Raw genomic sequence first — 14,489 nt, 5'->3', positions numbered from 1 at the left:
AGGGAGTCTTCGTAGGCAGCAGCCCTTACCCCCGATGATTGTAGATCGGGATGCTCTGCCCTCAGGCGTGCTGTATGTTAACAGTCGACTAGGCAGCAAGATATCTAATCCCTGTTTGCAGACCTTGAGCTTTACTTCCAACCTTCACACTCGAGCTTCCCCGATTAGCTCGCATACTCTTTACGCACTGGATGAGCAGTATGATCTCTATAACTAGTCCTAGCAGCCCCGTTCTCCAAACCCACCCCCATCAAGCTAGATAGCACGTAATTTCATTTCATTCACATAAGCATAAGCATCAGTTTAAGATAGTTATCTACCTACATGCTAAAGCCCACCTCCACCCCCTCCCATATCCCCAATCAGACACCAACCCTCCCACTCTTGACACTCCTTACATCAAACTCCACCCCCTTGACATTCCCCATCGCCATCGCCGCCTCCATCGTAACCGCCTGCCTCCTCCTCCACCTCCTCCTAACAACTAGCACCGCTGCCGCCCCAACCGCCCCCATAATAGCCAGCGCAACCATCGCCCCAATAACCCCCGCCACAGCATTACTCATCCCCTCCTCCCGATATGTAGAAACCGGACCCTCAGACACCCCATACTCACGGCAGAACGGCGCCGTACGGCCACAGACATCGCACCAATTATCCACACTCGTCAGCGCAGTCTGCTGCATCTCCGACTCGAAGTCCGAATACAACATGCTCACGCCCGTATGCGCGGGTACAGGCGCACGGTACGTCTCGTTCGAGGCATCAACCGCAGAGTTCCACTCGCTGCGCGTTGAGAAACCAGGGCCGAAGAGCGGGTATGCTTTCAATTCATCTGTAGGCTCTGAGCCGTTGCGGAAGAGGAAGCGGACTTTCAAGTCGTTGTGGTCGGCGGGAAAAACAGTGGTGTTTTTCTCCGTGAAGAGCTCGACGACGAGCGTTGCGGCGTAGTTTGGCAGGCCTGAGAAGTCGACGTTGGCCGTTTTAGATACCGTGTTGTTGTTGTTCTCGAGCAGCCCGTAGAGGCCGAAGAACTGGATCATTGTGTTGTAGCTGCCGCTTAGGAAGGAGAGTTTGGCGTTCGAGCCGCGCGAGGAGATTGTGGTGTTCATGGCGTTGAGGATTGCGCCGGCTAGCGTGCGGCCGCCGATGGACCAGTTGGGGGAGTCGGGGTTGATGTTTAGGGAGAGTTCGCGGCGGTCGGCGAGGGTGCGGAGTTGGTGCAGGTCTGTCGGGGTGACGGCGTCTTTTAGTGTGGTGTTGTGGATGAGGGCGGTGTTGATGAGGTCGTAGATGTCGTAGGCGTGTTCGTAGGTGAGGTAGGGCTTGGTGATGTCTGTGACGTTTTCGAGCACGGGGGCGAATTTCTGGTAGAAAGGGCGGGTTGCGTTGATGATGGCGTCTTGGGCGCTGAGCATGTCGGCGATGTTTTGGACTACATGGCATTGCTCGTCGCCTTTGGTCCAGATGCTGTTGGGGCTGGAGGGGGATTCGACGTTGAGCTGCACGTATTGGTAGCCGTTGACCGGCGCGGAGAGGGTGGTGCCGTTGTTTAGGATTTGGTCGTCGAGTGTGGATAGGGGTGGGTAGAGGCCTTGTAGGAAGGCGGTTGCCGAGCTGGAGAGGACCTCTTGGGCTGGGGATTGCGCGAAGATTTGGCCAGGGACGTATGTGTCCTCGGAGACTCCGAGGATTTGCTTCGAGCTGTTGGAGGAGAGGTACAGGGCGCGGTAGTCGGAGCCCACCTGGTGATTCTGTTGTGCGCCGAGGTTTGTGAGGCGGTAGTCGGGGTGGTGTTTGGACGTTCCTGTTCTCTCAGTTAGGTTGACTGTATCTGTAATTGAATTGGAATACGTACGATCACCATGGCGAGAGAAGATTGTAACCCCGAGAATTGTCTCAGCTGAAGCTGTAGTGAGCCCTCCGAGGAGGGTGGCAGCAATTGAACCACGCATTATGGATATCTAGAGTGGAACTAAACGCGTCAAAGGCTATCATGACAATCCTCAACAGAAACAGACTTCTTATAGCGACGAAAACATCACGGCAGGCCACACGCCAGCCATCTTGTCGGTTGGTCCCTTGGCTGATATTGAAAAACAAACAACCCCCAACATTTGTCCAGGGATTGGGGGATGCTATTGGCTCAAGCGTATGTTTTCTCTCCACACTTTACCATGTGGATCGCAGCGTATTGCCAACTTGATTTCTGGTTGGTCCAGCATGGCTAGGCATCAGGGTTTCAGGGTCCATGCTCCAGCTAGCGGCTGCGCTTGGTTAGGTAACGATGTTCTTGCTCGATGGACGGTGTTTGATTGGTCAGATTCAGGACCTGGCTGTACTCCGTATTTATTTGCGGATGAAGTAGCGGCAGACGCGTCGACCCGACGCGTTCCTGGGCTGCTGAGTGCGGCCGGCTTTTGTATTCTCTTCACGTTTGATTTTGCTAGGAAGCTTCAATTGAAGCTTTGGGCCTTCGGATCGCTACCGCTCCTGCTATTATCAGCTCCGTGCATGGGCGGGCTCTCCTCTCTGAACTGCTCCGCTGCCGGAACTTACCTAGAGGGAGGCGTGATCACCAGGAGCACAAGGGTTGGCATCTATAATCAATATTTAGATAGAGGTCAGGGGGAAATTCCAATGGTCACCTTTATTTCAGAAAGACAAGCATGAAGCTATACTTGGATCTTGGTGCTAAGACGTGTGGGCTGCGAATATATATTCGAGACCCCACTCTGCAGAGCACATGTCGTATTACGGACTCCGGGGTATAGAATAAGTTAGTTAATGACTCGCTCGATTCAATCAGATATCTATCTCCAAAAGGTCATGCAATGGCCAGTCGATGGCTTTATGAAGACTGGACTCATTGAACGGCAAGAGGGTTGATTCCCCGATACCTCAACAGATCCACAGTATCAGCCTCAGCAAATCAAGTCGCGAGTGAGTCCGCTAAGGCTAAGGTTCCTAGCAGCTATCTACATCTACACTTTGCCGGTTCTCCCCGGACCTCCTCCAGACGGCTAAAAGGCGGCTAAACAAGAACATGCGGGGTAAACAACTGCTGGATTTCTATCCCAACTGGATGAGTTGTCCATAAAACAATCTCTCCTCCAACATCCATCACCCTTGACTGCTCTGCTCTTCTTCAGCATTTTCTCTGCACCAAAATGACCATCAAAGTCGGCATCATCGGCTACGGCTTCGCCGCCAAAAGCTTCCATATCCCCTTCATCTCCGCGATCCCGGAGTACGAGATTGTCGCTGTGTTGCAACGAGCGCCGGCGCCTGCTCCTGCTGGGAAGGATTCTGCGAAGAAAGGGTCGCATTGTACAGTTGATTTACCGAATATCCAGCATCATCGCACGGCGGAAGACTTTTTCGCCGACGCTGAGATAGAGCTGGTTGTTGTCGCGACACATCACGATACGCATGCGTTGTTTGCTGAGAAGGCGTTGAAGGCGGGCAAACACGGTAGGTCGAGTCCATCACTCTATCCCCGTAAGGTCGAGATGTTAATTCGGTCGGAACAGTTATCGTTGACAAACCATTCGCTCGCTCAAGCGAGGAAGCAGATCATCTTATGAAGCTATCAAAGGAGACAGGGCGAATCGTGACATGTTTTCAGAATCGACGATGGGTGGGTATCTATTACCATACATTTATAGCCTGCCAGGAGACTGATACCAAAACTCCTACCAGGACGGCGACTTCCTCACCCTGCGCAAACTTCTTTCCGAAAACGCACTCGGAAAGCTCACCGAAGTAGAACTGCACTACGACTTTGAGTCCCCGCCTTGGCTTAGTTCGATGACGAAGAAGGAGTATAGCCCTGGTGATGGGATGACATTTGGTCTTGGTAGCGTCCACTCCTATTACCCTCACCTCATATCTCGAGAGGATCCTAAGACTGACAATATAACCAGGAACGCACAGTCTCGATCAAGCATACGTCCTCTTCGGACGTCCCGCCTCCGTAACAGCATTCTTCCGGAACCAACGCGGCATCGAGAGTGAAGTCGAGGATTCGTTCACAATCATCCTGCAATATGACGGCGATCAGAAGGGTTTACTCGTTACGGTTAAGACGAGTATGACCACACCGATGCCGAGGCAGTTGAAGCATCTTGTAAGAGGAAATGAGGGGAGTTGGATCAAGGTTAGTCTTTTCCGAAACATCTCTCTCTTCTGTGATAGATGTTAATCGAGGCTGCAACAGTGGCAGCAACGCAGTACTTGTCCGCAGGAAGAGCAGATCGCACAAGGAAAGGGCGCGCTTGATGATGGGTTTGGTGTTGAGTCGGAGAGCTTAAGGGGTGAATTGACGACGTATAAGCAGTTTGACGCTGCTATGCAGAGCTACGATCCGGAGATCAAGAAGTATACTGGCAGATATCCGTCAATCACTGGCCGGTGGATGGGTCTGTATGAATCGCTGGCAGATGCAATCCGAGGGCGTGCGGGGCTTGCTGTGAGACCGGAGGAGTCTAGAGATGTATTGAGGATTATTGAGTTGGCCAGGGAGTCGAACAAAAAGGGGGTTACGGTGGCTTGGAAATAGAGTCCCAAGACGAGCTTGTTTTGCTGCGTTCCTTGTTAACTTTATCGCAGTAGCTCGTAGAGAGAATACATAGTGGCTGGCAATTGAAACACTTTGGCCGAATCAGATACCAATGTGATAGGAGAGAGCTTGAGTTGCAACGGTAGAGCCCGTAAATAAGCGAAGCTCATAATACCTGTTTGTAAGCGTTCTCGCCGGATATAGACCCAGGTACACCAAGCAGCTGTGGTTTCGTGGACCTTGAGGAGTATCATCATATTTGATACTGGGAAACATGAATGTACGCCGTAGTCAGATGCCTTAAGCCCTCTAACCAAGCTTTATCGCAAACCCTGAGCGGCTCATGTTAGAGACCGTAGACGTGCACCGACTCTCAGATGCCAGGAACCCTAGCCAAGAATCAAGCGGCGGCGAGCTCATTAGCAAGATATCCGCAAGTCTAACCTGTCTTCGATCTTCAAAATCGCTAATAATGGCAACCGTCCAGCTGCCATCGGGTTCCTACTTGGGCTGTCATGCGGTGATTGGAATGATACATATCGGGTATCTGCAACCTGCACCAGAACATCACGCAGATTCATACATTCAAAAACTCAGCAAGCCAGACCGTCTAGGCTCTAGCACGTAGCCGATGACGGCCCAATATGACCCCCCGAACCTCGTTGGGGCCGGGGCAAACAGGCGCTATGAAAATCTCAGCATCGCTCTCATTTGCGCATCGGCAAGGATATCCGTAGAGCAAAAGCCAAGGGACGGGTTTTTTTGGCACGGTAGAACTGTAGTGCAATCTGAAAAAGAATGACGAAATGGCTGCACAGATGCCGAGCTGAGTGAGGGCGAAGGATGGTGAAGGTTTAGTGGCTTTGGGTGGCTTGCTCCTGACTCCAATCCAGAGAATGCGAACCCGCCTCTCACCAGCGATACCACACGTTCATGAATGATCCGGCCTGGTATGGAGAGCCGCGAGATCCCCTGCATGATCTCGATTCACCTGCAGAATTGCGCAACAGCTGTCGCCCTGCGAAATTGCCGGCGGGAAAGGTTTTCCAAGGAAGCTCAGCTCCGCCAGTTCTTCAGTAGATCTCGATTAGTGCATGATCGTCGCTGACCCGTCCGATCTGGCGAGCATCGTGGCCTGCCATTTGTCGAGCCAGCAAATCTGCCCCATCCACTATTGATATCTGGCGTGCTTAGGAGATTCGACGTGATCGATGGACCCCACCGATGATCTGAATCCTCAGGGGGATTACTTAGACGAGGGGAGCTGCTGTTATTCCTCTGCGTCTGTGTCGTCTCCAGCTCTTTCTTGTGTTCACCCAGTCTGTGGTTGATCTATCGCCATCATGAGAACCGGCCTCCTCCTTTCCCTCGCTGGGGCAGCCCTAGCTGTTGACCCTGCTGCGGTCTACAACGGTGGCTACTCCACCGCGTCGAGCGTGAAGCTGCGCATTGGTAACGGCGGTGCTGGACAGAGCGGTCTCATCAAAGGTACCCTTCATACCACCACTGTCAAACCGACACACTGCTAATAACCCAGTCCTCGCCGACGAATTCATTAAAGCCAGCGTCGCCAACGGCTCCGACCCCTTCCGCATCGCCTGGTACACCAGCGACACCACCGAGTCAATCAACTACCTGAAAGACGACACCATTGATATCGGTATCACATACACCCCCTCCGCCGAAGCCATCGCCATCGAGCAGGGCATCGCGAAGGGCCCCGCCTGGTACGCCTGGCGCGACCACTTCCTCCTCGTCGGGCCGCACTCCAACCCCGCGCGCATCAACAAGGAGGACTCAATCACCACCATCTTCTCCGATATCTTCTCCACCGCTGAGCAGGGTGATGCGCTCAACTCAACCGTTCCCGTGCGCTTCCTGACCCGCTACGACAAGTCCGCGACAAACATCAAGGAGAGCAACCTGTGGACGCAGATCGGACAGACGCCCTGGGCGCTTGCGTACAGCAAGTGGTACCACCAGTACGCGGCGTATCCCATCCAGGCCCTTACTGCCGCGATTCTGCTCGACGAGTACACACTTACCGATCGCGGAACTTACCTCTCCATTGAGCGCGGGTTGGCCAACCAGACGGTCATCTACAAGGCTGCGACGGATGACGCTGAGGACCCCCTGCTTAACCCGGCGCACATTCTCATTGGTGCCAAGGCGTCGAATGCTCGCACTGCGGAGGCCTTCACCCAGTGGGTCATTAGCGAGGAGGGCCAGAGTGCGATTACGGGATTCAAGAAGGCTGGGCAGCAGCTCTACACTGAGGCGCCGGCGAATAAGACTGCTCCTTTCTAGGGGACGAGAGTTCTTAACAGGGGCGTCGCTTTGCGGTTCAGCTTCTGCGATGCCCACTTGTAGGCGCAGATATCACTGTTCGCAAAACTCTTGTGTCTGCTGTATATAGCGTAACAATAATACCTAATTCATGATCGTCTATGGTTTTTCTACAACCAGCCACAGTGTCTATAGAGCCTCATCGCGGTTTCACCGAGAAAGGTCTAATTTCAGGGACTGAATATGAGCATGACCTTGAACAATCCAGCACCATCACTCTTTCAGACTTCCTAACGGCGCTAGACGCACTGTTGCTTCTTCGCGTATCTTGGCGTACTGAGAATAGCTTAAACGAGGTGACATTTTGATCTACGCTGGCGGCTGCTTATCCAGGCTATTAGTAGCGGATGGGTCTTCTTTCTACCAATAACAGTGGCCAGATGAGTAGGACAAACCATCCTTCGGGATCCCAGACAGGTAGCCTCACTTCATTGCCCTGTGTAACTGTCGTGGGAGGTGTTCAATGTTGGTGTTGGAGGCCAGTTCGGGGACCAGTGCTCCAGGTCTTCCACTGAGGGCTATGGGTCATGCGATCTTCTCATCGTACACGAAAGCGCTCGAAGATTCCTCCCATGCAGCACGGCTCCTACTGTACAGACTACAGCCAGGTGGTAGGGCACACACGAGCCCTGAAGGTCAAAGGCAGCGCTGCTCCCAAAGACTCAGATGACGATGCACAATGTCAGATTTTCTTTTTGCTGGCCAGTAGCAAACGCTGACAGAGGTCTTCAATGAACGTAACTTGCTGCAGGTGAGAAGAAAGAGTTGGTGGGCTGCAACGTAACCAACACGAAGGAGTTCTTTGTCTCGAGAGAGCCCCATTTTGTGGGCAAAGCTTTTATATGACTCCCCCAACCCCAACACTTTTTTTTTCCTCCATTTACCTCAGAAACGTCCATTACCCCTGTCAGTGCCAATGTTGAATGCGCATATCGACGGATCCTGAGGGCTGAGATAGAAACAATGGCCTACCACGAAACAAACCCCGGTCGTATGCGCTTCTACCGGAACCTCAACGAACCCCAGGCCATGAATGCGACAAAGCTTCAGCTAAAGAAACGCGCAGAGCCCGCTGTACAGATCTCCATTTCGCACCCCCAGGAGCATAAACATAACTAGCCCTCTAATCACGGTGACAGTGACAGCCAGAGAACGCAGCAGACTAGCGAACGTCGAAATGGAGCCCTCTGTGATAGTCACGAGCCAAGCACGACTAAACGTCCGAGTTCTCCACCGAATAAAGCTCCATCGCCTCCTGCTATCAGCCTCTTGGAGGGTTTAGATGCAGGTCTAGGGGGTGGACGTTCAACGACATGTCTGGTACCATCTATACCACTCAACAAGCCGCTGCCGAAAGAACCAGTGGATGATACCGATGCAACGCCACTACTCCTTCCGACATCGCGATATCGTCGGAGAGAATCAAGACCGCGCAATAAAGTTCGGGGATTGACAGATGATTACTGGTCGCCTGTGTCGCTGTGCCAGCCCACACCACCCACGGGCTCGAGCGATAATATTCCCAAGGGGGAACGGATTCGAGAGAACCGCGACCGTGGAGACTCGAGGAATAGACACGATATACCGCAACGGCGACCGGGCGGGACTTTCGGTGAGCGAGGAACAGGCGCAGGGGATGGGAAGCGGACTTGCCGTCCCAGCACGGACAACTATATCATCAAGCAAACGCCTATGGGCGAGATCATCCTCCCCGGCTTGCCAAATCCCAAGGAGCCACGTCCTCAACACCCGCACACCTCCAGCAAAGCCATCCGCGACAGATCAAAATCAGAGGCATCGCGCCGTCATCCTCACCGTCATGCAGGCGAATACATCATGCGTCAAACCCCAATGGGCGAGATCTTGCTTCCCGGACCTGCACCACGCAGGGGATCAACGACGAATGCCAACCCTACCCCACCTGCACCAAGGCAAAAGGCCCGGCAGAAGCCTAGGCCAGAGAGGACAACACTCCACCCAGATCCTGATGGAAGTTGGTACACGACCCGCGAAAGCCCAATGGGTGAGATCAGCCTCCCTGGACTGCCGCCTCGACGGGGCTCAGCGCCACATGCCTCGCCCATCCCTGCGAGTCTGAAGATCTGCAACAACCCCATACAAAAGACAGCCATAGCCCCTGCCGCACCTGCTGCCACAATCGAATACACCATGCTCCAAACCCCCATGGGCGAGATCATGCTCCCAGCGCCACCACCCCGACGAGGCTCAACGCCAGACACAACAGCTACAAATCCCACCAGCCGCTGTCGCGACAGAGCTCGCTCTGAACTCGCGAGGGCGACAGAGCCAACCATCCCGCCTGGCTCACCCCCGCAAAAGCTCAAACAGACCGTTATGGGCGAGATCCTGATCGTCGAGGATTCAATGCCACGACGTAAACAACCAACTCCTCAGTCGAGATACCACGACACAACTACAGACTCAAAAAGCCCTTCGTCGAAACACCAACCTGTATCTCCAAACCCGCAACATAAACATACCACTCATACAGACCCCCTCCAATATCCCCCGCTCTCCCTCTACCACCTAACCCCGCAAGGCGACATAGTCCCTACAACCGCAACCTCAACACCGACCCCATCCTCGCTGCTCGCGTTAACGCAGCACATCCAATCACAAACAACCATCGCGAATACCCTCTTCGATGAGTACGCATCCCAGCTAGCGGCCGACGAAAAGGCCTGGATCCGAATAACGCTGATCGACACGGAGATACTGATTTCCGAGATCCTAGCGTTCATCGAGCCGATTCGTGTGGAGCAGGAGGTGAGGAATGGAAAACTAGGGAAGAGAGCGCAGATTCGCTGGTGTGTGCGGGATAGGAAGGTTGCGCGGGAGAAGAGTGATCGTTTGCTTGTTTGTCATGGCGGGTTGATGGGGGTTCTTGGGCGGCTGTGGAGTCTGGAGAGGAGTGTGAGTGAGAGTGGAGAGGTAGGGGTGGGTGGAAAGAGGAGGGAGGGCGTGCGGGCTGGGGAGTGTGTTGATGGCAAGGGTCGTGCGATGTCTGTTCTTGAGTGTGCTTTGAAAGATATTCAGGCTCAGAAGGATGAAAATAGGGTAGGGAGGCAGTCGGATGAGGATTACCAGGATGGGGAGTCTGTTGTGTCCGAGAGGAACAGTATTGAACCGCTACAGGAGCTGCCACCTATTGGCATTGAGCCGGTGAGGTTGGATACGGAGTTGCTGGATATGTTGACGTGGCGGTGGAATCAGGGTGGTTCGTCGTGAGGTACTTAGTTACCTAAGTTTCCTTGGTCTTGCATTTATAGAGTCGGGTTGGCATGGCGCATCGTTAGTTCCTCTCATATACATTATTCATACCTCCCCATTACTAAATCAACAAATGGATAGCAATCATGAGGTCGAGGTCGGGTCTAAGCCGCCTCCTCTCTATCGACATCAACCCCATCCCCTTCAACCAGCCGAAAAGGCTCGCTCAACCTCCTCCCCTCCTCATCCTTAACCTTTACAACAGCCGGACTAACCATGAACCCCTCCCCAGCACCAGAACCGTTATACACCCACACAAATTCAAACGAGCACGGCTGGCCGAACAACCAAACACCGAGCTCTCCAGCAGCCGTCGCAAGACTCGTCATGTGTGATAACCGATCTTCGTTTGCAAACGAGAGAGCCGTATAGGGCGCAAATGCCTTCGTAAATTCTGTAGCGAGGGCTCTGGCTGCAGATGCCGATATCGGGCTTAGAGGCCTTGGAGGGTTCGATTGATTGTACAGGTGTGAGGTGAGCATGCGCCACGCGAAAAGGGCGGAGTCGGTTTCTAGAGCAAAGATGAATGTGTCAGCACGACCATTAACAGTGTACAGACCCTAGACGAAGGACTGGTGACGGGAAATGGAATGGAGGACACGTACCGTGACTAGGGTAGTCGACCTGCGGCAGGCCTTTGAGAATGTTGGGCATCAGATCTCCTCCAGAACTGATCGCCTTCAGTAATGTGTAGACGAGCGTGTGCGTGATGACCTTCCGTTGAACATTCCGCCCCTGCAGTAAAGCCGGTAATGAGGCTGGGAGATACTCGGAGTTATATTTCTCGAGCCTGACTCTATCTTCTTCTGAGAGTATGGGGGAGGACGACGGGACGTAGTAGTTATCGACATGAAGTACCGCCTGGTCGATCAGTGTGAGGATGCGAGTTCGTACGGTGTCGTCGTCGGCAGGCGTGGGTATGTCTGATGAGAGGGCGAAAGCTGATGAGACCTTGTCGAGCGAAGATGCAGATGATTCCGGCTGAAGATCCTTTGGCGGATGTTGCTGTGCTCGATGCTGACGACGGCGACGGAAGCGGAGGAAAAGGAACGAAACGAGGAGAGTGAGGAGGAAGGTTCCAATGACGCTTGCGATGATTGCGCCGATTAAGGCCTCGGTGCTAATTACCGAGGAGTCATTGGAGGAGGAGTGAAGGGCAGGCCGGGTGAATGTTTCCGATTGTCCTGTTTGCGTGGTTGTCGCTGATCTCGTTATTCTAGAGGAACTTCCAGTGGTTGATTGACTGGCACTCTCGCTGCTTGTGGTCTCTGGCGCGGATGTGGTGGATATCTCTGAGTTTGTAGGTTCTGGTCGCTGGGTGGCAGGGGTGAGAGTCATGGTCACGGTCGATGGACCGTATTCTTCTCCGGTAGATTGTTTCGTGTAAGAGACGTATATGTCGACCGTCTTGCCGTTGGGATGGATGTATCGGGTCGTCGCTGGCGTGTGTGTGGTATCAGGGGGAATGAGAGTCTGGACGCTCAGTGTGACCGGAATATTGCCTTCACCGGTTGTGATAAACGTGGTGGATACTATAGAAAGCGCCATTTTGCTGCTATTGCTGATTTCAATGTTCTTCGAAGGGCTGTTAAAGATAATCAGATGCTCGGACGACACGTCGGTATTATTCAGGGGCCGAGAGCATCACAACAAAGAAAAGTAACCTCCCGGAACAGCTCGCCCAGACTCAATAGACCAATTCATAGAGTTACACAGACTCTTCAGTGCTACCAAAGCGGTAATAGCATTTCATCCACGACTAAGACCCTTGTGCCCGGCTCTGACCTGATTCGCTGTCTCCTGGAATGGGACATCAGCGTCTCAAATATATCCAGTCAAATGACAACTTAGACGAAAGAATGTATGGTCGCCGTCTATTTATGCCAAAGGTCCCACCCTGCAGATGGGGCTGAGACCTTATTGGGCTATCATCGGTGAACGGTCACGGTCCCATAGTCTCCTCAGCAGTAAGCAGGACAACGCATGAGGCTAGAGTTCTTTTGCGGACTGGAAAAGCATCGGAAAGGTCCCTGTGTCTTGCCTCACGACACGCCTGTCAATGAAGGTAGTCGAGAGCTCATCCAGCTGCTTGGGTGTAGTAAGTAGCTAGCTGTTTCCGGACATTTCTGTAAGGGTCGACTCTTGCAGTAGCTGATCGATTGCTGTGCCCTCATTATTGGAGCAAATGCTTCCGGGTGTGAAGAGTTTGTGTGCCACAGGCGGCGCCTATTCCACCGCACCAGAATGGTGCCGCCCGTATACAATTCAATCGTGGCCAGGAGATGTCTTCATCGACCTCCACAATAGGATTGCTTCAGGCCTCGTATACGAAGCAGAAAACAGAATGCTTAGGAAATGGGTGTTCGGATTGAGAACGAGAACCATCAAGCCGTGATGAGAAGGGATGTCTGAAGCTCGGCCTTTGTACCACACAGTAACCGCGATGTAACATATACCACGCACGTGGATGCCAGAGGGGCTCTACGATATATAGAGCAGGGGTTCTACGTCTATCCATCATGATAAGGTTGGTCCTTTCGGGTCACTAAGGCTTGAATCTATACACAGCCAAGCTTGACAAGGCATGTGGAACCTGTATTCCTCGCGCCCTATAGGGTCATGATGACAGGATATACCCGGATCAAAAATAGCGCAATAATACTACTCCACGACACGGGAATTGATTCATCTATAGCGGGCGTGGTGGACATTTGGAGTAGATGCCAGGCACGAAACCTTACCACGAAAGCACGCAACCCCGGGGTATTAAGAGCCATGCTCCAAAGGGCATGACCGGCAATAATCGGATATACAGGCACCATATTACAATACCACTTTAAGGTTCAAATAGTGATCAAAATATTTGGAAAATACCTGTTGTCCTTGTTGTCTCCCGCGACGCACAACTGACCAAGATGAAGCTCTCAATCCAAGAAGCACATACGCTCTCCCACTCCGTCCTCGAATCAATCGGCTTCAGCTCCTCGGCCTCAACAACAATAACAAACCACCTCCTCGACAGCCATCTAAGAGGCTACATCTCCGCCGGCCTCCCTCGCCTCCTCGCTATCCGCGACCGCCTCTCCTCCAACGCACCCGCCGAAACAATCACCACCACAACCGAAACCACCGTCCTCGCGCATCTCAATGGCAACGACACATTCGGCTACCTAGTCGGCGAGCACGCCACAGAACTAGTAATCGCCAAAGCCAAAGAATGCGGCATCGCAATCGTCGCAGCGAACAACACCTGGACAACAGGCATGCTAGCATACTACGCCGAAAGAGCAGCAAAGGAAGATCTAGTGACCATAATAACCGCAAACTCAACACCCTGGGTTGCAGTAGAGGGTGGTGTGAAGGGCGTGAACGGGACGAATCCAATTTGCATCGGGGTACCCTCTAGCAGTACACCGGTCATTCTAGACATCGCGACCTCGGAGATCCTCCACGCCGATATCGTTCTCGCGCAGCGTCTTGGTACGGATCTACCAGAGGGCTCAGGCTTTAATGCGCAGGGCGAACCAACGGTAGACCCCTTTCAGGTCTTTCAGGGCGCTATTGCGCCGTGGGGTGGGTATAAGGGGTCTGGGCTTGCGTCTATGGTTCAGCTGTTGGGTGTTATGGCTGGGTCGCCTGCGTTTCCGCCCGCATTGGAGCAGTTTGGGTTTAGTATTATTGCTATTGATCCGGGGCGCTTTAGAGATATTGGGGAATATAAGAGGGAAGTTGATCGGTACATTGAGGGGGTTAAAGCAAGCTCGTCTGCTGTTGGGGGTCAGTCGCTTAGACTGCCTTTTGAACGGTCTGCGAGAGTTAGGGAGGAGGCGTTGAGGAGTGGTGAGGTTGTAATTGATGATGTTGTTTATGAGCAGTTGAAGGCGATTATTCAATGAGGCTCAGTGGAGTCTATTTGCTTTTACCATTGCTTTACTGCCATATATGATACCGGTACCTAATCTCACCGGACGCAGATGTTTTAGATTCAAGAACCTCGCATTAGATGTCTGTAAGGAGCACCTTTCACCAGCCAAAGACACTCGAGTCTTCCATGCTCCTGCCGGTAACGTGGTCCGAACTGCTAGGCGGCATATATTCGATAGCCGAATCACGCAAGACAGGTCTCTGCGAGTGTTTCGATCCTGCAGGATGCGCCTGCCGCTATCTGATAGGGGGGTGCAGCAGCCAGATGTCTTGTCTTCTCCAAATCCCGAGACTAGGCCTACTCCAACTATGATGAGCATATTCTTGGCCAGCAAGACGCAACCACATGTTATTACGACCCAATTTG

At 53.0% G+C, this 14,489-nt stretch overlaps 5 protein-coding genes across 5 annotated transcripts; 3 read left to right on the top strand and 2 right to left on the bottom strand.

Moving 5' to 3' along the window:
* Positions 1–362: 362 nt before the first annotated feature.
* Positions 363–1,955, bottom strand: BJY04DRAFT_217880 (histidine phosphatase family protein; the record flags this gene model as incomplete). The annotated part of the gene is made up of 2 exons (XM_073716164.1): positions 363–1,807; positions 1,859–1,955. 2 exons carry the CDS (start codon positions 1,953–1,955, stop codon positions 363–365), a joined length of 1,542 nt encoding a protein of 513 aa, XP_073571625.1.
* A 1,150-nt stretch (positions 1,956–3,105) lies between these two features.
* BJY04DRAFT_227590 (uncharacterized protein) lies at positions 3,106–4,561 on the top strand (the record flags this gene model as incomplete). The annotated part of the gene is made up of 5 exons (XM_073718662.1): positions 3,106–3,474; positions 3,534–3,640; positions 3,703–3,859; positions 3,927–4,159; positions 4,220–4,561. Exons 1-5 carry the CDS (start codon positions 3,171–3,173, stop codon positions 4,559–4,561), a joined length of 1,143 nt encoding a protein of 380 aa, XP_073571624.1. The 5' UTR covers positions 3,106–3,170.
* Positions 4,562–5,904: 1,343 nt separating this feature from the next.
* BJY04DRAFT_227588 (uncharacterized protein) lies at positions 5,905–6,868 on the top strand (the record flags this gene model as incomplete). The annotated part of the gene is made up of 2 exons (XM_073718661.1): positions 5,905–6,049; positions 6,099–6,868. The coding sequence occupies 2 exons, from the start codon at positions 5,905–5,907 to the stop codon at positions 6,866–6,868; spliced, it is 915 nt and encodes a 304-aa protein (XP_073571623.1).
* A 3,434-nt stretch (positions 6,869–10,302) lies between these two features.
* On the bottom strand, positions 10,303–11,746 carry BJY04DRAFT_217876 (uncharacterized protein; the record flags this gene model as incomplete). Its single annotated transcript, XM_073716163.1, has 2 exons — positions 10,303–10,709; positions 10,804–11,746. 2 exons carry the CDS (start codon positions 11,744–11,746, stop codon positions 10,303–10,305), a joined length of 1,350 nt encoding a protein of 449 aa, XP_073571622.1.
* Positions 11,747–13,113: 1,367 nt separating this feature from the next.
* On the top strand, positions 13,114–14,094 carry BJY04DRAFT_217875 (Ldh family oxidoreductase; the record flags this gene model as incomplete). The annotated part of the gene is made up of 1 exon (XM_073716162.1): positions 13,114–14,094. The coding sequence occupies one exon, from the start codon at positions 13,114–13,116 to the stop codon at positions 14,092–14,094; it is 981 nt and encodes a 326-aa protein (XP_073571621.1).
* Between the last annotated feature and the right edge of the window lie 395 nt (positions 14,095–14,489).

Source organism: Aspergillus karnatakaensis, assembly GCF_047715665.1.
Source record: "Aspergillus karnatakaensis strain CBS 102800 unplaced genomic scaffold BJY04scaffold_22, whole genome shotgun sequence".
Lineage (NCBI taxonomy): Eukaryota > Fungi > Ascomycota > Eurotiomycetes > Eurotiales > Aspergillaceae > Aspergillus > Aspergillus karnatakaensis.
Note: the sequence above shows the minus strand (reverse complement) of the source record. Positions and strands in the feature narration are given on the sequence as shown.